At 41.6% G+C, this 23,396-nt stretch overlaps 1 protein-coding gene across 2 annotated transcripts in view; it reads left to right on the forward strand.

The window, feature by feature from the left end:
* SORL1 (sortilin related receptor 1) overlaps window positions 1-23,396 on the forward strand; it is a 178,528-nt gene that overhangs the window by 33,334 nt on the left and 121,798 nt on the right. For both annotated transcript variants that reach the window (XM_025355834.1, XM_025355835.1), the window contains exons 4-6: window positions 1,116-1,277; window positions 3,446-3,513; window positions 10,241-10,421. In XM_025355834.1, coding sequence (XP_025211619.1) covers window positions 1,116-1,277; window positions 3,446-3,513; window positions 10,241-10,421 — 411 coding nt within the window. The remainder of the gene's footprint in view (window positions 1-1,115; window positions 1,278-3,445; window positions 3,514-10,240; window positions 10,422-23,396) is intronic.

A 23,396-nucleotide genomic window follows, 5' to 3' on the forward strand; every position in this document is an offset into this window, starting at 1 on the left:
CCAGCCTGGGCAACAGAGTGAGACCTTGTCTCAGAAAAACAAGACTCTCATCAAACCCATGCTGTATCTCTTTTCCCTGTTTGTGCCTAAACCCACGCCGCCCTACACATGGAATGTTCTTTCCCTGTGGGTGTCTCGCCTGCCCTTTGAGGCCCATCTCGTCCATGAATCGTTTCTCATCTCTCAGCCTGGACTGGTACTCATAGGACTCTGGTCATGGCTTCTCATTCAGCCTCACTTTCTCTGGACTGATGGGTAGCCCTGGACATGTCTGTCTCCCATGTCAGATTTCGGGCTACTTGAGGGAAGGCTTCTCGGGTTTTTGTGGCAGCTCCTGAGTGTCTGGTCCGTGGTGGGAATGCAGCACACGTGTGTTAGGTTGAATTGCCTGGATCCTTCTCCCCAGGGAACTCTTTCATTTCAGCCGCAGCCACTGTCCAGCCTAACTTGTTCAGATTCACTCATCCATGCAGAAGCTAAGTAAGGTGAGGCCCCTGCTCACCAGAGGCACTTCCTGCTCTGCCCCAGAGTGAGCCTGCCAGCCACGGTGGCAGCCTGGTCCCCGGAGCTGCCGGTCACCTGGCATAACAGCAAGAAGGAGAAGCTTATCTTCTAAGATGGAAGTGATTTTAGTGCTTTTCCTGGAAAGCCATGTCCCATAACTGCTTGGAGGATGCAGGGAGACTCAGCCATCCCATCTGTGTTTAGCCAGTCTGAAAAGTAGGGCTTCTCTGTCCCAGCTGCCAGTGACTACCCTCTGATTGTGACTGAGTGACCCACTAGGGAGTGGGAATTGCTAATTCCATTGAAAGGAAAAAACAGAAAGGTTTGACCAGCTTCATTACCTGGTTAAACAAACCCACCTTGTAGCTTCATCCCAGTCCATCTCCAGGCCGCCTCTTTCGTTGAGCCTTGTTTGGACTGTACCGGTGTCTTTTCATTGCCAAGAGGTGGGGAGAAAGCCATTGTGGAAGCCCTGGAAGGCCGTGGTGCCTTCTTGGTGCAGGTTGGCCCCTGCACATGTGTGTACTCGCGTGGACTCGTACGTGGTTTAGGGGAGTGTTGGGCAGCTCTGGACAGGGCCTGCTCTGAAACTTACCTGTTTTCCCTTGCAGTACATCTTTGCAGACGCTTATGCCCAGTACCTCTGGATCACGTTTGACTTCTGCAACACTCTCCAAGGCTTTTCCATCCCATTTCGGGCGGCTGATCTCCTCCTACACAGTAAGGCCTCCAACCTTCTCTTGGGCTTCGACAGGTCCCACCCCAACAAGCAGGTAAGAGAGCTTTTGGAACCCAGTTGCACGGGGCTCCTCTAGTTTTCTCCTCTGCCTGTGTGATTGTGTGTCCTTTGAGTGACCTCGCCTCCTGCCTGTCCCTCCTTCTCTCTCAGGCCTAGCCTTTGTAGCTACTATTTCCCTTACCAGGGCTCAATAAAAATATCTCCTCCTGGCGCTCTCAGTCGGTAGCCCAGCCAGCCATCAGCACCCAGCACTTGGCAGACCCCGTGGGTTAAATGTCATGCCCTTCTCCATGCAGTTGCACCTTTGTTAGCCCTTGGGGTAAATCGAGGCTTTGGAATTTAATCAGAGAGAGAGCCAGGTAGAGAAAGCTGGAATCTGAGCTCTTCTGGGACCTCTTGTTGAATTTCTGTTCTGCTTTTCCCATCCTCCACCTTAAACACTGCTTTTGCCTCCCATTTATTTGAAGTTACCACTAACAGTAATAGTCTTCCTTTGAGTGCGTGCATGTGTATCATATAAATGTGTGTATTTTCCTCCTTCAACCCAGATTTGATGGAAATCCGAGAGATGAGGAAAGAGCCTCAGTAAGATTTGTATCTCAAGGTTGCAACTTGCCAAGTCAAGGATATTGGTTTGGCAAAAATCTGTGAAACTTGTAGATCCTGTAGGATTGGATTTACAGTGAGCCTTGAATGTTTTTGCTCAGAGAAACCTTGGAACATTTCTTTGCAGGTTGTTTAACCAAAACACAGATCTGTTTACCTTTGCTTGCCTTAGGGAGTAACCTAAGTATGGGCTGGGTCAGTTTACCAGTGGAGGGGGAATTATTGTTTTTTTGGGTCTCATGCTTCTTTTTTTTTTTTTTTTTTTTTGAGATGGAGTCTCGCTGTGTCGCCTAGGCTGGAGTGCAGTGGCCAGATCTCAGCTCACTGCAAGCTCCGCCTCCCAGGTTTACGCCATTCTCCTGCCTCAGCCTTCTGAGTAGCTGGGACTACAGACACCCGCCACCTCGCCCGGCTAGTTTTTTGTATTTTTTAGTAGAGACGGGGTTTCACTGTGTTAGCCAGGATGGTCTCGATCTCCTGACCTCGTGATCCGCCCGTCTCGGCCTCCCAAAGTGCTGGGATTACAGACGTGAGCCACCGCGCCCGGCCCGGGTCTCGTGCTTCTTCATACATGGTTCCTAGGGCCGGAGGAACCCTCAGATTCCATCTGTGGAAGTTGAAGGGCTTTGGCAAAGATCAGTGTGTTAATTCCTCGTTGCCACAGCCGCGTATTCAGCTGGTTCCCCGCGGGGCTCTGTACTTAGCTGGTGTCCTCTGCATTCATCTTTAATTACCAGGGTCCATTACTGTTTTTTTCTTCCTTTTTTTTTTGTGTTAAAATACTCATAATGTAAAATTTACTGTCTTGACCCTTTTAAGCATGCAGTTTAGTGATATTGAGTACATTCATATTGTTTTGCAGCCATCACCTCCATCCATCTCTAGAACACTTTTCATCTTGCAAGACTGAAACTCTAAAACCATTAAATAATACCTCTCTGCCCCCAGCCCCTGGCAACCACCATTCTACTTTCTGTCTCTATGCTTTTGCCTACTCTAGGTACCTCCTAAGTGGAATGATATACTATTTTTGTCCCTTTGTGATGGACTTATTTCACTTAGCAGAATGGCCTTAAGATTAATCCATATTGTAGCATGTGTCAGTTTTTTTTGCTTTTTAAGGCTGAATAATATTCCATTGTTTGCATAGACCACATTTTGCTTCTTTGCTCATCCCTCATGGACGCTTGGATTGCTTCCACATTTTAGCTGTCGTGAATGCTGCTGTCTGTGGAAGGGTTTTAAGGACACTGTTCTTCGGTGAAAAGTGCTGAGTATAATCAACCTTTTGTTTTTACCATTACCTAGAGGCTAGTCTTGAGTGAAATATAACTTTTGGTAATCCATAAATAGAAGGCAAGTCCTACTCATTTTTCCTTCCAGTTGCTATTGAGAGAAGAACACATATGTACATAGTTGTCTTTCCTTTCTTGCCCTTGTTTGCTTTTGGAGCAACTGAGCTGGCTTTGGCAGTCCCAGTGCCTGCCTTCACAGAGAGCGTGTCATGGAAGGTGGGATTTCAGCGGGTGTTTGATGGTGATGCCATTCAGGTTGTATTATACATGCCTCTTGCATCATGACCACTTGTCTTTGCAGCTGTGGAAGTCAGATGACTTTGGCCAGACCTGGATCATGATTCAGGAACATGTCAAGTCCTTTTCTTGGTAAGTTGTGTCATCTAAGAAATCTTGATGTACATGACCTCCTTTCTCCAGTTCTAGCTCCTTCATGGTGGACAAACCTGCCCTCACCTGAAATGTCAAGCGTTTGTTCAGGAAATACGTTTTTCCAGATCTGAGAATTAGAGCTGCAAGTACAGTGATCTCACTGGGGGAGAGAGTGGGGAGGAGGAGAAAGTAAGGTTATTTATGAGAGGAGTGGTAGAGCTTTTGCATTTTTCAGTCTGTCAGGGAACCCAGGGGAATCTTGAGGCCCTTGCATGTTTGTAGAGTTTCATTTTTAGAGCATCATATTAGAAGTGGGAGTTTTTTCTCTATATAAAATTTATGCATTTCGCTGGGCACAGTGGCTCACGCCTGTAGTCCCAGCACTTTGGGAGGCCGAGGTGGGCAGAGCACCCGAGGTCAGGAGTTCAAGACCTGCCTGTCCAACATGGTCAAACCCTGTCTCTACTGAAAATACAAAAATTAGCCGAGCATGGTGGTATGCACCTATAGTCCCAGGTACTGGGGAGGCTGAGGCAAGAAAACCGCTTCAACCTGGGAGGCAGAGGTTGCAGTGAGCCGAGATCACATTGCTGCACTTTAGCCTGGGCGATGCAGTAAGACTCTGTCTCAAAAAAACAAAACAAAACAAAATTCTTCATTTGTTCATAACATTTTCTTGAATGTCTGTTAAATATAAAACCTACTAGATGCTTAAGGGTATAAGAAGTTGAATAATTTATGGATATAGTTATTAAGGAGAGGTAAGGAAAGACATTTCAGGTACATAACACACATCGTGAAAGGGGCACAGAGGTAACAGACATTGCGTGAGAAGCTAGAGAGAGGACTTATCCTTCCATATGGCAGGATCATAGACAGCTTTGTAGAGGAGGTTGCCCTTGATCCAGGATGTGCACAACAGGTAGGATGTACCTGTGTGGAGGTGTGGAGGATAGGAATTCCAGGCAGAGGAACAAAGTGGCCAAAGGCACAGGGATGAGCCAATATAGTGCTTGGATAGAGAACATGAACTCTTAATATTGGGTGACGTTTTGAAAGGGAAGTTGGTATTAGAATCTGCATTGCTTCATAAAGGAATTTGGGCTCCCTTCTGAAAGCAATGGGATACCACTGTAGGTTTTTGAGAAGAGGAGTGAAATAAACAGGCTGTACTTCAAGAAGTACTTGTTCTAGAACTAAATAGTAATATACTTATTGTAATTTACCATGCCAGTGATAAAGTAGTACAGGATCGTGAATTATCTGAATTTGTACGTGTGTAGGCAAACGTGTAGGACAGATTTCTGGGAGTGGGTATGCTGGGTCAGTGGGTTTATCTAACAGCTGTCCATTTACTCACATGGATGACTGATGGATATTGCAAACTTGACATCTCCCGAATTGACTCTTGATCTTCACCACCCCGAATCAACACCACCCATAATTTTTCTCATTTGCTTAGGCTGAAATCTTTGGCGTCATTGTTGATTTCACATTTGTTTTATGCTTTACATTCATTCTATCAGGAAATCCTATTGGCTCCACCTTCAATATAGATCTAGAATCTTCTACTCAGGTACCACTTTTACTGCAAGCCTCCAGTATCATTGCTCATTAGTCTCCCAACTAGTCTTTCTGCTTTTACTCTTGTTTTTCTACCATTAATTCTCAGCATGTGGTTGGTTTGAGTCTATTCAAACAAATTAGATCATTCTGTTCCTCTGCTTTGAACCCTTAAATGCTTCGTCATTTCTCTCTGATTAAATATCAGATACCTTCTTACCATAGGGAACAGGATGTTTGCAATTGCTGTTTTCTCTGCCTAAAATACTCCCACCCAAGATACACTATACTGCGTACTCCCTTACCTCATTCCAGTCTTTGCTCAAATAACATCTTCTAAATGAAGCCCACCTCATTTATGCCCACCTTAGGATCCTATTTAAAATTGCACCTGGCCAGGCGCGGTGGCTCACGCATGTAATCCCAGCACCTTGGGAGGCCGAGTTGGGTGGAACATTTGAGGTTAAGAGTTCCAGACCAGCCTGGCCAACATGATGAAACCCCATCTCCACTAAAAACGCAAAAATTTGCTGGGCGTGGTGGCAGGTGCCTGTAGTCCCAGCTACTCAGGAGGCTGAGGCAGGGGAATCGCTTGAACCTGCTAGGTGGAGGTTGAAGTGAGCCGAGATTGTGCCACTGCACTCCAGTCTGGGCAACAGACCAAGATGCTATCTCAATAAATGAATGAATGAATGAATGAATGAATGAATGAATAAAAATAAAATTGCACCTACTCCCCCATTACTCCTAGTCTCCTATACTGTTTTCTGTTCTGTTTTGCAGAGCACTTTACCACATTCTAATACACTATTATTATGGTTATTATTTGTCTTTCTCTTTTCAATAGAGTGGAAGCTCCCCAAGGGCAAGGATTTTTATAAGTTTTGTGCACTGATATATCCCGGTGAATAAATCCTTAAACTTGTAGCTTTGGGAGAGATTGCCAGACTTGGCTATAGAAAGTGTCAAGTTTGCCCTCATCTCAACAATATACAATAGTGTCTCCCTCCACAGCCAGTGTGTTAGGGAAGAAATATTATCTCTGTGGTTTTAATTTGCATTTTCCTTATTAAGAGTTAGAACATCTTTTAATCTGCTTAAGGGTCCTTTTTTTTTTTTTGAAACAGAGTCTCGCTCTATTGCCCAGGCTGGAGTGCAGTGGTGCGTTCTTGGCTCACTGCAACCTCCGCCTCCAGGGTTCAAGCAATTATCTGCCTCAGCTTCCCGGGTAGCTGGAATTACAGGTGCCTGCCACCACGCCTGGCTAATTTTATTTATTTTTATTTTATATTTTTTAGTGAGAGTCTCACTTTGTTACCCAGGCTGGAGTGCAGTGACAGTATCATAGCTTACAGCAGCTTCAAACTCCCGGGCTCAAGTGATCCTCCCACCTCAGCCTCTTACGTAGCTAGGACTACAGGCATGTGCAGCCATGCCTAGCTAATTTTTAAGTTTTTCTGTAGAAAGGAGGTCTCCCTGTGTTTCCCAGGCTGATTGCAAACGCCTGGCCTCAAGCAGTCCTCCCACCTTGGCCTTCCAAAGTGCTGGGATTGTGGTTTATTTATTTATTTGTTTGTTTGTGTAAGTATGACCAGGCTGGAGTGCAGTAGTGTGATCTTGGCTCACAGCAACCTCTGCCTCCCAGATTCAAGCGATTCTCCTGTCTCACTCTCCCGAGAAGCTGGGATTACAGGTGCCCACCACCATGCCTGGCTAATTTTTGTATTTTTAGTAGAGACGAAGTTTCACCATGTTGGCCAGGCTGGTCTCAAACTCCCAACCTCAGGTGATCTGCCCACCTCGGCCTCCCAAAGTGCTGGGATTACAGGTGTGAGCCACTGTGCCTGGCTTCATGCCCCTTTTCTATTTGATTATTAGTGTTTTCATTATTGATTTCAAGGAGCTCTTTATGTATTTGAGATTAGCCCTTTGGCTGTAATATGAGATAGATTGTATGTGTGTGTATTTATATTTCTATCTCCTAGTTTTTCATGTGTTTTTAGATTTTTACTAGTAATTTTTGTCCTCATTACGTGTAATGGTCCCAGAAGATGTAGATACTGCCTTTCTTTTAGTTCTCCATGTAAAGTGAAATGTCTTTCAGTTGGTATTGCTTCCTTAGAAATAGAGGATGGTAAAGATGGAGCTGGCATGTTGAGGAGCCTTACAGCTGACCATCGTCAGACACCCATAGATTCTTGTTTATGTTTCCACAGAGGGTAGCTGTTTCTGACCCTTTTGCTATTTTCCTTGAGCAGAAGTTGTGGGATCTTAGTGAAATTATAACCACAGTCTCATCCAAGGACACCCTGTGCTCAAGGAAAACCATTAGAACTTTCTTTTGCTTGATTTGAATTTTAAGGGGAAAAATTGTTCTTTTTTCTGTTTAAGAAACTATAAGAGGGCAAACCAGCAGAATTACTAGATAAGGGAACATACAATTTAGAAATTTTTAAGTTCTAAAATTATATTGTACCTTCTGCCTCTGTGTAGATATATGGATATCTTGGGAGAAAGGACTGGTTTATCTCATTTAAGCTAATGACATGTTGGTTAGGGGATTTTAGGCTATTTAGGGGATTTTTCCCCTTAGGTTTCCCCATAGTAAGTGAAAGTGTAATCTAGTCTGTCAGAATAATGACATACATTTGTTCAACAATGCTTGGCAAGTTGGGAGCAGCAGGAGTGGGAAAGCTAATAATTTACATGGTTGGGAGCTGGAGATTGGCCGGACAGAGCAGTGGAAGACCTGGAGGGGAGCTGAGGGGACTAAAGATACCCTGTGGAGTATCATTGAGGGATTTCAGGTGAGGCCAGGTGAGGCTGGTGACTGCTCAGAGGTAGAGCAAGGAGTGGAATTTCTCAATGAGGGCAAAGACAATAGAAAGTAGGTGTCAGTGAGCGTAAGACATTGAAAGTCTAAGTGATTGCAAAGTATAAGAACTTGTAGGTGGAGCAGCTTGCAGAAATGGGAGGTCCAAATATGGATTACGGAAGAAAATTGGGATGAAAGTCATAGTTCTTTCTATCTCTAGGTGTTGGCTGCTGCTTTTGGCTAGGAAGGAATAATAGAGGTGAGCTGGGTCTCAAAATAGCTCAATAAAGGTTCCTTCCTCTGCCGTTTTAAAAATACCAAGCAGCCTCATTTTAATTTGCATATCCTCTGGCTAGAGGAAGTACTTTAATCAGTACTTCTAATTGTGGAAAAGAAGAGAACATGCCACCACCCGCCCACACATGCACACAGAGGATCTGATAGTGAAGAATAGTTTTCTCCCACACTAGGACCAAGGCTGCTGGTTTCTTCATTGCCCTAAGAATCCAGACTGTAGGGCAAAACTCAAGTCTTGCTCTCATTGTAAAAAGAAGCTCTTTTTTCTTTGTTTTTTTGAGGCAGGGTGTTGCTCTGTTGCCCAGGCTAGAGTGCAGTGGCACAATCATGACTCACTCAGCCTCGAACTTCCAGGCTTCAATCCACCCACCTCAGCCTCCTGAGTAGCTGGGGCTACAGGTGTGCGCCAATGTGCCTGGCTATTTTTAAATTTATGTTTTATAGAGGTGGAGTCTCACTATGTTGCCCAGGCTGGTCTCGAACTCTTGGGTTCAAATGGTCTCCCTCCCTACCCTGGCCTCAGCCTCCCAAAGTGTTGGGATTACAGGTGTGACCCACTGCACCTGGCAAAAGAGGCTCTTGTTTCTCTGGTTCTTATCTTCCTTTGTGGGAGGGGCAGGGGAGAATATGCTCTTGACGGTGTATCTCTGGAGGAATTTTAACACAAATTACCTTCGTTATTCTGAGAGCCATCATGCATATGGAACTGTATAAGGGCAATTACCTAACTGAGGCCTTCTGCCTTTCCTTGAGTCATCACTCTGTATTCTTACTACAAGACTATCTTCCCGACTTTTCCATTTATTTTTTCCATTTGCTGAATGGTTCCCATGGCCTTGGTGTTCTTGAGAATGTTAGGAGACCTGGAGCAGATGAGTTGTCCTCTGAGCTACCGTGTGGGGCTTCTTTGGGGAACACTGGCTCAGAAGTTCTTCTCCAAGGTAGTTTGGCCTGGTCATTCTATGTTTTCGTTTTGGATTAGCTTCTTGAATTGCCGCACAGATCCCATGCAGAAAGTATCTCTTCAGCTAGGAATACTATAGGGTGAAAAGAAATCTAAGACATGGTTTTCCAAGGCATCTATACTGTGTCTAGGAAGCTCAGACAAATACATAATGGTGAACAATAAAATACAGTGTCTAAGAGGCATTACTGCGTAAAGGAATAAGACTGATTCTAAAAAATGGCCCAACTACAGGGGTTTTGTACCTTTGTCTGGAGTTCAAACTCATGTGAAAGGCTTGGAATTGGGTGCTGCGGAGCGATGTTTTGCTAGTGTTGGGAGAAGAGAGGACAACACTGAGGAAGGCTCCCTGGAAGATGAGGACTGGAACTGGATGACAGAGGAGTGTAGGAATTGGATGGAGGGATCAGAGTGTGTGCGGAGGGCATCTCTTCGTGGGAGTGTGGTGTTCGCAAAAGCACAGAGGGAGAAAGGTGTCCTCCTTTTCTGAAGGACATCAAGGAGATCAGTATGTGCGAGAAAGAGTTTGTGGAAGAGCCTCATGGGAGACGAAATGCACAGGCAGCTCCAGATTGCCTAGATCTGTGACATTGGCAGGGGACAGGGCAGAGACAGGGCAGCGTCCCTTGGATGGATCAGGCTCAGAGGTTCATAGTATGGTTTCTCCAGTAATGTTCTTCAGAGGATGTAGCAGCTTGGGAAAACTCTCCTTCGTTCCTCTGAGATGCATAACTTGAGACCAGAAACTTGCTTATAGCTTCAAGCAGTCCCTTGCTTATTAATTTTGAAAAATTTTATCTTGTACTACTATTTTTTGCCCTTCCCAAGCAGGGCAGGGTTGCCTTGAGCGAAACCCAGGATGCTTTGAAAACAACATAAAACACTTTACAAATGGCAGTTTTGTCCCCTCTATCCTGAGTCAAGGAGTAACCAAAGGGATATGTTTGAGGCACGGAGAGTATCATCTGTAGGTCACACCATGGTAGGCCTAAATTCTAGTTGATTTTCCTCATTGCAAAGCCTCCATACCTCTAGTAATTAAATGTGCAAATGATAACAACCTTTTTTTTTTTTTTTTCTGCCAGGGGAATTGATCCCTATGACAAACCAAATACCATCTACATTGAACGACATGAACCCTCTGGCTACTCCACCGTTTTCCGAAGTACAGATTTCTTCCAGTCTCGGGAAAACCAGGAAGTGATCCTTGAGGAAGTGCGAGATTTTCAGCTTCGGGACAAGTACATGTTTGCTACAAAGGTGGTGGTAAGTTGAATGCACTAAAGAATAAACTACTTTTGAGTTTCCTTTGTGACGTTTGGCATTCTGTGATTAAATAGGTGAGTTTGCATACACAGGAACCGGAAGGATGTGCTTGGGACAGATTGACTGAAGGATTCTCAACATTGACGACATTGACTGAAGGATTCTCAACATTGACGACATTGACGAACATTCCCAAAGGGCTTGGCAGGTGCTAGGAAGTCAGAGGAGTGGAGAGGCCTAGGACAAACACTCAAAGTGGCTCTAGGCTCTAGGAATTTGGTTGTTTCCTGGTAGCCAAGCATTCTTGACAAAGACTATTGCTTTGAAATCCCTATGAAAAGAGCAAAGAATGGAGCGGGGGAGGGTGGTTCAGTGGTTTCTTTCCTTTAATCCCACTGCCTGATTTCCTTTAAATTTAGGCTGATTTCTTTGAGTTTTTTCAACACATGTTAATTTACATGGCTAATAGGATGTGTAGTCATTGGCTAGTGGGAGTTAATGCTCTAAGAAAAGCAGTAATTAAGCTTCCAGCTGTCAGTAAGTAGCTTAACTCTCAGCCTCTGGGAAGATCTTCCCCTTGATTTGATGTCTTGGAGCCAGATGCTGAAATGGCGGGCTTGCTCGTTTAAAACCAGAGTTGATTACTTAACAGGACTTGTCTTGAAACTGTATTGAGTTCAGTCTTTATCACCCTAGTTGTAAAGGAAAAAACCAGGCCCAGTCGAGGGCAGGTGGGGCTCTTATTTCTGGGAGGCTACTGGCTTGCTTTCCTGATGGTGCCCTTCCCTTGTTGACTCAGGCTTTGTTGAAGGCCTTTGCTAACTGGGAGGTTGCTGTATTGTCTGTCACTGTTAACCTTAGAGACTGAAATCAGACGCAGTGTTTTCCTTCAAGTTCCCATTTACTTCTATAATTGGTAGTAGGCAAGGTGGAAGTAGGTCAACCTTCTTGGTAGGATTTTAGGGTCAAGAGAGGACCTCCCCAGCAGGAAAAGCAGGGAGTAAGGACAGAATGAGAAGAGAGATGTGGGTGGCTAAAGGCTAGAGGCATTTTCAGTTACACACCTTGCAAAATGTTCTGAAAAACCATTAGCCTATGGCAGTTTTTCTTGTCGGGCCATTTGCATTGATCCACAGACATCGGTTCACTGCCTTCCTGCTTTGCCTGTCTCTTTCTCTATCTTTCTCTTAGACACACATGCACAAATACGTACAGCAGCCCAGAAACATAAGCATCCTTGAATGACTTTGGGCAGGGATGGGATGATGGGAACACACAGATGAGAAATCAGGCCCAAGCACTGGTGTCTTGTGACATCAGTTGGACAGTCTTGAGTTTTCAGTATGGTCTAAAACCTTGTCTTCAGTTCTCCAGGGTTTATAGGCCTTTTCTGCCTTGGTACCTTGGGCCTGGAGTTATTGTATGATTTTAATTCTGAACGCTAAAACACATTGGCTGACTGCCTGGTTTGTCCTCCTTTTTGTGTGAACCAGGGCAGGATGGATAGCTGTTGTGCATTTCTCTTAACCGGGTTATTCCTAGGTGTCACGGCCGAGAGTTTAAGTTATATCCCAGCTGGGCCGGGCATGGTGGCTCATGCCTGTAATCCCAGCACTTTGGGAGGCCAAGGTGGGTGGATCATTTGAGGTCAGTAGTTCGAGACGAGCCTGGTCAACATGGTGAAACCCCATCTCTACTAAAAATACAAAAATTAGGCTGGTGTGGTGGCACGTGCTTGTAATCCCAGCTACTCGGAAGGCTGAGGCAGGAGAATTGCTTGAAGTCGGGAGGTGGAGGCTGCAGTGAGCCAAGATCATGCCATTGCCCTCCAATCTGAGCAACAGAGCAAGACTCCATCTCAAAAAAAAAAAGAAAAAAGAAAAAAAGTTATATTCCAGCTGGAGCTTTCTGTGCCCTCCATTCCAATCTAACAGCTATGTCTGTTCTCCAGATGTATCTGATTTACAGAGTGCCTGTGGTGAGTTTTTAATTAAACCTAGCCAGTGGTAAGATTAGGGGTCATGTTTGTTTCGATCTCACTAATACAGTACCCAGTGCCTTGCACAATGTTTGGTACGCAGCAGATGTGCAATGGAGTTGAATGAATGCCATGTTTGCCCACGAAATTTAAAAAGTAGTCAATTTTTAGAAATGCGGTGGGAGAGGTATTAAATTTTTGGTACTTTTATAGGCAATTCTTAACTCTCTATATGGCTTATTTATTTATATGCTGTTGGTGGCGCAACTGTAGTTATGTGTTGGCTCCTCCTCCTGCACATGGATGAACCAACAGAGTCCAAGGTCAGTGGTGTTAGCAAGAGGATGTAAGTAAGATGAGTTGGGCCACCACTGAGAGGTGTTTCCCAAATTGTGGTCTTAGGAGTACCCACGTCAGCATCAGGCAAGGACAGTTGTTACAAGTGCAGATTGCAGGGCTCAAATGCACTTTTCCCCAGAGCATCCCAAGGTCGTCTAAGAATCACCAGTTTCAGAAACTCTGCCCTGAGCCTTCTACAGGCAGATGCTTCAAATGACAGAGTTGTACTACTGTCTAGGGAATATTTCTCAAGGGATGGATTGATGAGAAAAGAAACACAACTGGCTGTGGACAGCACGTAAAATATGTGCTTTCCTCCTTTTTATTACATCAGACTGCTAAACCACAAGGATAAACAAAGTTGGCCTTGGTCAGATAATCCCCTCCCAGTAGGAGTGTTGAAACCTGCAAGTGTAACTTTTTATCTGGGATTTGCCTAGTTCTAAGGCTGCCTGAGCTTGGGGAATTCCAGCTGGCTTTAGTGTTAAATGAATTCAGATCAAATTGGGAAAATCAAAGAACTGATTTTAAAACTACAGAAAGTTGGTTTTGTGTGATTAACTCTTTTGCTTCCTTCCAGCACCGTGAATAATTACAGTCCTTTGCAAGTTACTGTTTCAGCCCCCTGGCTCCGGGACTGGAGCTGGTGTCCGGGTCTTCAGAACCTCCTGGTACCCTGTTGGCCTTGCTCTGGCTTTGTAATGTGCTTTGTATTTGTTGCCCTTAAGCTGTCTAGTTTAATTTTTATTCCTTGTTTTTTGACATAAAGTTCACTTATTTGTCTTCATAGTCTACATCAAAATGATAGGGCCATTAAAGAAACAATGACGTTCCTCTGTGATTTGTTAATTTGGTAATATACAACTGTGAGACTCTTTCAGTAGATAACAGTAATTTCCGAAAAGCTTGAGGTGGGTCAGGGTTAGCTACTCCCCTACAACCTCACAACCTCACTACCAGATTAAGATTATCATGCAAGCCAGGCTCAGATATTTCTGGCACAAATGTGTATCAGTACGCAAAGACATGATCTGTGGACTTGAAGTCTCTTCTGTGTCCTTACAGGTGATGCAGCCACCCATGCCTTGCACGCTGCAGACGCTATGTTCTAGAGTGCATGCTAGGAAACTGTGGCCCACCACCTGTTCTTGTAAATGAAGTTTTACTGGGACACAGCCATACTTATTGCTTATGTGTGGTCTAAGGTTGCTTTCATACCGCAGTGGTAGAGTTGCATAGTTAACTGTACAGAAGCAGTATGGCTCCAAAAGCCGAAAATACCTATTATCTGGACCTTTACAGATAGTTGTCTGACTACCTATAGTTGCTGACTATGCTGCTAGTTGTCTGTTACCCCTTCAGTTGGCATCAGGTAACTGGAATCGCATTGTTTTGACAAGTCCCAGGCATTATCCCAAAAAGTATAGGTTATGGGCCTCTCTCGATTGTTATGCCCTGTTAATGACAGGATGGTATCTTTAGAATATTATGCCCAATTCGAGTATTTTGATGTCACGTCGATCTCCCAAGTGAAGGCCCATGTATATTTTCATGATTCTGACCAAGCAACCACCAATTTCACTATTGAAAACCAATTTTCAACCTTAAGCTAATTTAGTCTCTAATGTTGATCAGAGGTAACAGAAGAGTTTAGTAACTGCTGCAAGATGTTGTGGCCTTCTAGATGAGAAATCAGCTGACAAAACTGTGCTGTGAATTATAGGATAACTGACCCAAATCAAATTACTTACATATTATTTTAACTATGTTACTTAAATGTATGCAAATATAAAGCTACGTATAAGCACCTAATGCTTATAACTCTCATACACGATCAATAAAACCCAAACATTTACTGATTAAAAATAAAACTATAATACCAATACATTTAAAATTAATATTTGTTACAACTGTGTTCAGATACAATTCACATTCTACAAAATTTAACCTTTTTAAGTGTACAATTCAGTGGTTTTTAGTATATTCATAAAGTTGTGCCATGCTCATCATTACCTAATTCCAAATATTTTTATCACCCCACAGAAGAAACCACATACCCATTACCATTACTTCCCTTTTCCTCCCTGATGCTGGTAATCACTAATCTAGTATCTTTACGGCTTTGCTTATCTTGGGCATTTTATATAACAGAAATCATACAATTTGTGACTGTATTAGTTCATTTTCATACTGCTATGAAGAAATGCCCTAGACTGGGTTATTTATAAAGAAAAGGAGGTTTAATAGACTCACAGTTCCACATGGCTGGAGAGGCCTCACAATTAAGGCAGAAGGTGAAGGAGGAGCAAAGGCATGGCTTACATGGCAGCAGGCAAGAGAGCGTGTGCAGGGGAACTGCCCTTTATAAAACCGTCAGATCTCGTGAGACTTATTCACTATGTTGAGAACAGCACAGGAGAATCCACCCCCATGATTCAGTTACCTCCCACCAGGTCCCTCCCATGACACGTGGGGATTATGGGGGAGCTACAATTCAAGATGAGATTTGGGTGGGGACATAGCCAAACTATATCAGTGACGTTTTGTGACTGGTTTCTTTCACAGTATAATGTTTTCAAGTTTCATTTATATTGTAGCATGTATAATTACTTTAACCATTTTTAATGGCTGACTAGTATTTGCAGTGAATATAACATTTTATTTATCCATCTATTAGTTGGTGGCCATTTGGCTTGTGTCTACTATTTCACTGTTACAAACAGTGCTGCTGTGAATGTTCCTGTGCAAGTTTGTGTGTGAACTTATGGTTTTAATTCTGTTGGGTTTATACCTGGGAGTAACTACTGGGTAACTCTGGGTCATGTGGCAATTTTTTTTTTTTTTTTTTTCGGGACAGAGTCTCGCTGTGTCACCCAGGCTGGAGTTCAGTGGCACGATCTCCGCTCACTGCAAGCTCCCCGGGTTCATGCTATTCTCCTGCCTCAGCCTCCGAGTAGCTGGGACTACAGGTGCCTGCTGCCATGCCTGGCTAATTTTTCGTATTTTTTAGTAGAGATGGGGTTTCATCATGTTAGCCAGGGTGGTCTCGATCTCCTGACTTTGTGATCCGCCCACCTTGGCCTCCCAAAGTGCTAGGATTACGAGCATGAGCCACTGTGCCCAGCCGACAATTCTGTTTAACTTTTTGAGAATCGGTCAAGTGGTTTTCCAAAACTATTGTACCATTTTATATTCCCACCAGAAATGTATTAGGGTGTAGTTTTCCCATATCCTTGTCAACATTTGTTACTGTTTTTTGGATGATAGCCATCCCAGTTAAGTGTGAAGTGGTATCTAATGGTTTTAATTTGAATTCCTGATGGCTAAGGATGTTGAACATCTTTTCATGTGGCTGTTGGCCATTTGTATGTCTTTCTTGGACAGATGTCTATTCAAGTCCTTTGTTCCGTTTTTAAATTGGGTTCTTTTTTGTTCTTGAGTTATAGTAGTTCTTTTTTCTATATATTCTTTATATATAAGTTACATGATTTGCAAATCTTTTCTGCCATTCCATGGTTTATCTTTTTACTTTCTTTTCTTTTTCAGCACTAAAGTTTTTCTTTTTATTTTTTTGAGTTGAGGGTCTTACTCTGTCACCCAGGCTGGAGTGCAGTGGAGCAATCATGGCTCACTGCAGCCGTGATCTTCGTGTGCTCAAGCAGTCCTCCTACCTCAGCCTCCTGAGTAGCTGGGACCACAGGCATGTGCCACCATACCTGTTAATTTTTTTATCTTTTGTAAAGATGGGGTTTCATCAAGTTGCCCAGGCTGGTCTCAAACTCCTGGGCTCCAGCAATCCTCCTACCTTGGCCTCCCAAAGTGTTGGGATTACAGGCACGAGCCACCATACCCAGCCTTGTTTTTAATTTTGATGAAGTTAAATTTATCAATTTTTTTTTGTTGCCTGTTCTATTGTTATATCCAAGAAACTATTGCCTAATCTGAGGTCATGAAGATATGCTTCCTTTTCCTTTAAGAGTTATGTAGTTTTAGCTCTTACAGTCTATGATTCATTTCATTTTCAATTAATTTTTTTATCTAGTGTGAAGTAGTTGTTTACCTTCATTCTTTTGTATGTGGATAACCAGTTGTCCCAGCACCATTTGTTGAAAAGGCTATACTTTTCTCTTGGTACCTTGGTTGAACATTAATTTCTCATAAATATGAGAATGTATTTCTGGACTCCTTCTCTCTCTGTCTCTTTTTTTTTTTTTTTTTTTTGAGACAGTTTTGCTGTCACCTGGGCTGGAATGTAGTGGCATGGTCATGGCTCACTGCAGCTTTGAACTCACAAGCCCAATGGTCCTCCCGCCCCAGCTTCCTGAGTAGCTGCAACTACAGGCATGCACCACTGAGCCTGGCTAAGTTTTTGAAGAGACAGGGTCTCACTATGTTGCCCAGGCCACTACACTTGGCCTGTTTCTGGACTCTGAGTTCTGTTCCATTAATCTATATGTCTATCCCTATGCCAACATCACACTGTCTTGATTACTGTAGTTTTGTAATAAGTTTTGAATGTGGTAAATTAGAACTCTCCAACTTCGTTCTTTTTTCAAGATTGTATTGGCTATTCTTTCAACGTGTGTTTAAGATCAGCTTGTCAATTTTTTGCCAAAACAACAACAACAACAAAAAACCGCAGATGGGATTTTGATAGAGATTGATCTACAGATTCAACACAATTTGGAGAGTATTACCATCTCAATATATTATGTCTTCCAATGCATGGACAAAGGATAGTCTTCCATTTATTTAGGTTTTCTTTAATTTCTTTCAACTGGGTTTTCTGGTTTTCAATGTATAAGTCCTGGACTTCTTTAGTTAAAAACTTCTCCTGGCTGGGCACGGTGGCTCACACCTGTAATTTCAGCACTTTGGGAGGCTGAGGTGGGCAGATAACGAGGTCAGGAGTTCGAGACCAGCCTGGCCAATATGGTGAAACCCTGTCTCTACTAAAAATACAAAAATTAGCTGGGCGTGGTGGGGTACACCTGTAGTCCCAGCTACTCAGGAGGCTGAGGCAGAAGAATTGCTTGAACCCAGGAGACAGAGATTGCAGTGAGTTGGGATCATGCCACTGCACTCCAGCCTGGGTGACAGAGTGAGGCTCCATCTCAAAAAAAAAAAAAAAGTTTCCTAAGTATCCTTTTTGGCTCCATTGTAAATGATTCTTTTCTTTATTTCATTTTCAGATTGTTCATTGCTAGTATGTAGAAACATGATTGATTTTTGTATTAGTGATCTTATATTCTCCAACCTTGCTGAACTTTATTAGTTCTAACTTTTTTGATGTGTAGATTCCTTAGGATAATTCCTTAGGTCTGCTAAAAGAGACAACATCATCCTTTAATTCTTCCTTTCCAGTCTGGAGGCCTTTTATTTGTTTATTTTTTTGCCTAACTGCATTGGCTAGAACCTCTAGTAAAATGTTGACTAGGAGTGGAGAGAGTAGGCATCCTTGTCTTATTCCTGATCTTAGGGGAAATGCATTCAGTCTTATACCATTAAGTATGATTTTTAACTGTGGGGTTTTTCTAGATGCCCTTTACCAATTTGAGAAAGGTTCCCTTCTATTCCTAGGTTGTTGAGTGTTTTTATCATGAAAAAGTCTGGGATTTTGTCAGTGCTTTTTCTGTGTCAGTTGTGATATCATATGTTTCTTTTTTTCCTCCTTTAGTCTGTTAACATTGACTATTACATTGATGGATCTAAACCAGTGCACATTTTTGGAATGAATCCCACATGCTCTTGGTTTATAATCATTTTTATCCTTTAATTTGTTTGGCAGAATTTACCGTCTTTGTGGGAAGTTTTCTGGTTACTAATTCAATCTTTTTAGTTTTTAAATTTTATCTTTGGTTTAGTTTCAGCAGTTTGTATCTTTCTAGTAATTTGTTCATTTCTTCTAGGTTATTTAATTTTCAATTATTCATAGTATTCATACTAATCTTCTTTTTTATTTCTGTGAGGTTGTTAATGATGTTTCTTATTTCTTTCCTAATTTTAATAATTTGAGTCTTCTTTTCTTGGTAAGTCTAGCTTGTAGTCTAGTTTATTAAATTTTGTTAATCTTTTCAAAGAATCAGTATATTATTTGAGTAATTTTCTTTATTCTTTTTCTCTTCTGTATTTCATTTATTCCTACTCGAATCTTTGTATTTCTTTCATTGTGCTTGCTTTGGGCTTAGTTTGCCCTATGTTTCTACATTCTTAAGGTGGATAGTCAGGCTATTGATTTGATATTTTTCTTCTTTTTTAATATAAGTGATTATGGGTATACATTTTTCTCTAATCACTGCTTTAGCTGCATTTCATATGCTTATGTTTTCATTTTCATTCATCTTAAAGTATTTTCTAATGACTCTTGTGATTCCTTTTGACCCACTGATGATTTTTGAATGTGTTGTTTAATTTCAATATATTTGTGAATTTCCTTGTCTTTTTGGTTTCTCATTTTATTCCATTATGACCACAGAATGTACTTTATATGGTTTCATTTCTTTTAAAATGTATTGAGGCTTATTTTAATACTTAACATCTGTTATCCTTGAGAATGTGGCTGAACATGTGAAACGAAACATGTGCTTTGAGAAGAATGTGTATTCTGCTGTTGTTGGGTATTATGTTCTAGAAATGTTTATTAAATCTACTTGGTTGATGGTGATGTTCAGTTTATCTTTTTCCTTTTCTGCCTTGTTCTATATTGAAGATGGGAAAATCTTTAACTGTTGAAATCTCTAACTGTTATCATCTTGAATTATTTATTTCTCCCTTCAATTGTGGCAGTTTTCCCTCATGTGCTTTGGAGTTCTGTTGTTAGGTGCATGTATGTTTATGATTGTTAATTCTTCTAGATTGACACTTTTATCATTATTAAATGTCCTTCGTTGTCTCTAGTAACTATTTTTTGTCTTAAATTCTATTTTGACTATTATTATAGCTATTCTTCTTTTCTTCTGGGTACAGTTAACATGGTGTATTAGTCCATTTTCATGCTGCTAATAAAGACATACCCAACACTGGGCAATTTACAAAAAAGGTTTATAATGGACTTATCGTTCCACATGGCTGGGGAAGCCTCACAATCAGAGTGGAAAGCAAGCAGGAGCAAGTCATGTCTTACATGGATGGCAGCAGGCAAAGAGAGCTTGTGCAGGAAAACCCCTCATTTTAAAAGCCATCAGATCTCGTGAGACTTATTCACTATCAGGAGAACAGTGATAATAACACTATCATGGAAAAGACCTGCCTCCATGATTCAATTACCACCCGCCTGGTCCCTCCCACAACATGTGGGAATTCCAGATGAGATTTGGGTGGGGACACAGCCAAACCATATCACAGAGCATACCATTTTTTCATCCTGGTAGTTTCAATCTATTTGTATCTTTGAATCCTTGTAAATAGCGTATGGTTGTGTCAGGTCTTTTATGCATTCTTTCGATTTCTGCCTTTTGATTAGGGTGTTTAATTCACCTACATTTAATGTAATTACTAAAAGGTAGACTATATATCTGCTATTGCTGTTTGCTTTCTATATTCCTCATTTTTTTTTTTTTTGGTTCCTCTATTACTTCATTACTGCCTTCTTTTATATTAAATGCAGATTTTTCTAGGGTAACATTTAAATTCCCTTGTACCTTCTTTCACTAAATTTTTCCCAGGTGTTTTCTTAATCTGTGCTTTGGGGAGTATAATAAATATCTTAATTTATGAAATCTAGTTTGGACTATAACAATGTAACTTAAGTAGTGTACAAAATCTTTGTCATTATATAGCTTTATTGTGTCCCTGCTTTTGTGCTATTATTGTCTCATCTTTATACTCTTAAAGCCCGTCAGTACAGTTTTAGTCTAATTGAGGACTCCTTATATAAGATGAGTCATTTTTCTTTTGCTGCTTTCCAAGTTTCTTTATCTTTGGCTTTCAGCAGTTTTACTATGGTGTGCCTGGGTATGGGTCTCTGAGTTTATCCTTTTAGGAATTCATTGAGCTTACTGGATTTATGTTTTTCATCAAATTTGGGGAGTTTTGGGCCATTATTTCTTCAAATATTCTTTCTCCTTTATTCTGTCATCTCATCAATGACTTCAGTAATTTGTATGTCAGGACACTTGATGGTGTTTACTGGTTCTTTTAGGCTCTGTTTATTTTTAACATTTTTTTTTTTTTTTTTTTGGTCAGACTAAGATATCACAATTGACATGTCTTAAAGTTCACTGCTTTTTTATTTTCCTGGTTCAGATCTGCTGTTGAACGCCTCTACTAAATTTTTCTTTTGATTTATTATACTTTTCAACTCCCAAATTTCTTTTTGCTTGTTTTTCTTTTTTAATTTTTTAATTTCTTTATTGATATTCTTTATTTGATGAGGCATTGTTCTCATACTGTCCTTTCATACTTTATATATGATTTCTTTTAGTCCTTTGAACATATTTATGATAGCTTATTGAATTTTTTTTTTTTACTTAGTCTAATGTCTGAGCTTTTAAGGACAGTTTCTACTGACTACTCTTTTTGCCTGTGTATAGGCTATACTTTGCTGTTTCTTCGCTTGTCCTGTGATTTTTTTATTGAAAACTGGACATTTTAAATGGTGTGGCAGCTCCACACCACTGACACCCCCTCCTCAGGGTTTTGTGTTGTTGCTATTTGTTGTTGTTGCTGTTTTTGTTGTTGTTGGTTTTGTTGTTCAGGGAGTTTCCTATACTGCTCTCAAGTTTGTGTTCTTTATTGTTATTGCTACTGAAGTATCTCATAATTTAGCTTATTGGTCAGCTAATGATAAGACAGAGATTTTCTTAAACACTTTGAACCACTAAGTCCCTCAGCCTTTGCTAATGGCCTCTGGGTGTGTGTTTGGGTATACCTTCAATGCTTTGGCAGGGAGTTTACAACTCTGTCCTAGCCTTCACTTCCTGCTTATGTAGAGCTTCAAGATTAGCTGGAGGTAAGAGATTAGACCCTGTTAATTTCTTTCTTGAGCATACTCACAGCTCTTATGTGCTTGACTTTGTGGAGTCCCAGGAATATTCTAGAGCTTATTGAAGTCTCCTAAGGGCATCTTCTTCCCCAGTTTTTCCTTTTAAGCTTTTTAGTTAGCCTCTTTTCATTCCCAATTGGTAATACTGTCTTCAGCAGTTATGATGATAAACATTTGCTAGTTTTTATTCACTGTTTTCAGTAAATACCTTGGCTGGCTATAAGGTTGTCTATATCATGAACCAAGTCAGGCTATATAAGGACAAGTGCTGATAATGCAGCTTTCCTGTGAGTCCCCAGACAGGTCAGGCTTTTTGGGAACTCCAGACCTATTCTGTCCTCTCCAGTGGCTGCTAGGCTGCTGTTTTTCACAGCTATTGTAGATGTGAGGCTGTGGGTTTCCAAGGCTACCACAGAGCTAGAGAGAGGGGGATGGGATTAGGGCAAATGAAAACATCACAAAGCTGGCTAATTTTGCCAAGATTCAGCCATTGTTCTTGAATAAATGTGCCTTGAATTTTTGCAACTCTTTATTTCATTTGCAGAATTGTGAAAAAGTTGATTTTGAAGATTTTTGTCAGTGTTTCTCTTGCTTTTATGGATGAGTATATTTTTAGAGTTCCTAGAAATGCTTCCAATTAATATTAACTTTGTAAACTTTATTATAGGCATTTTCCAACCTACACGAAAGAACAGTTAATGCTGACATGACCTCCCCATGTGCCCTCATTCAGCTTCAATATTACTTACCCACGTTTGCCAACCTCTCCTTAGCTATCTACTCACTCCTTTTTACCCCCTGGAATATCCCAGATGTCGGATTTTAGCTATGTTTTATTTATGATTTTTTTTTTGTAAACAACATTAATGTGGATGAGGATGTTTTGCTGAAGCTTTGTTGCTGCTTCAAGGGAGGATGTGACCCATGGCTCTGGTGCTTCTGAACTAGTGGCCCTGTGCTTCCACATGCCCTGGGAGGGCTTAGTTCTTTACGCATTTTCTCTAGCTGAGCTGCCATGCAACTTTCAGTGGGATAGCTCATTGCAGTATCCTTTGGCCTTTACTTGGTAAGAGTATCCTTTATTTAGTTCCTTTCTCCTCTTCTTGATCCTCTTCCATTTCTTTCTGCTCTTAACACAATCTCAAATATAAAGGGAAATTCAGGTTATTTGCATACCTAGATGGATTTGTTTGTTTATTTATTTTTTTTTTTCTGAGATGGAGTCTTTCTCTGTCGCCAGGCTAGAGTGCAGTGGTATGATCTCGGCTCACTGCAACCTCCGCCTCCCGGGTTCAGGTGATTCTCCTGTCTCAGCCTCCCGAGTAGCTGGGACTATAGGCATACTCCACTATGCCTAGCTAATTTTTGTATTTTTAGTAGAGACGGGGTTTCACCATATTGGCCAGGATGGTTTTGATCTCTTGACGTCGTGATCTGCCCGCCTTGGCCTCCCAAAGTGCTGGGATTACAGGCGTGAGCCACTGTGCCTGGCCAAATTTATTTTTAATTATCAGAAATGAAAACAAACAAACAAAAAAAACTTCTTATAAATTCTCAGACTCTATAGGATTGACTTAGATTAAAACATTTAAATCATTCCTAGTAGTTGATGAAGGTATGTGTGTTTGTGGATGTGTTAGCTGGTACAGCTTTTCAGGAGGGCCATTTCATGATA

Source organism: Theropithecus gelada, chromosome 14 (genome assembly GCF_003255815.1).
Source record: "Theropithecus gelada isolate Dixy chromosome 14, Tgel_1.0, whole genome shotgun sequence".
In the NCBI taxonomy this organism is placed as follows: Eukaryota; Metazoa; Chordata; class Mammalia; order Primates; family Cercopithecidae; genus Theropithecus; species Theropithecus gelada.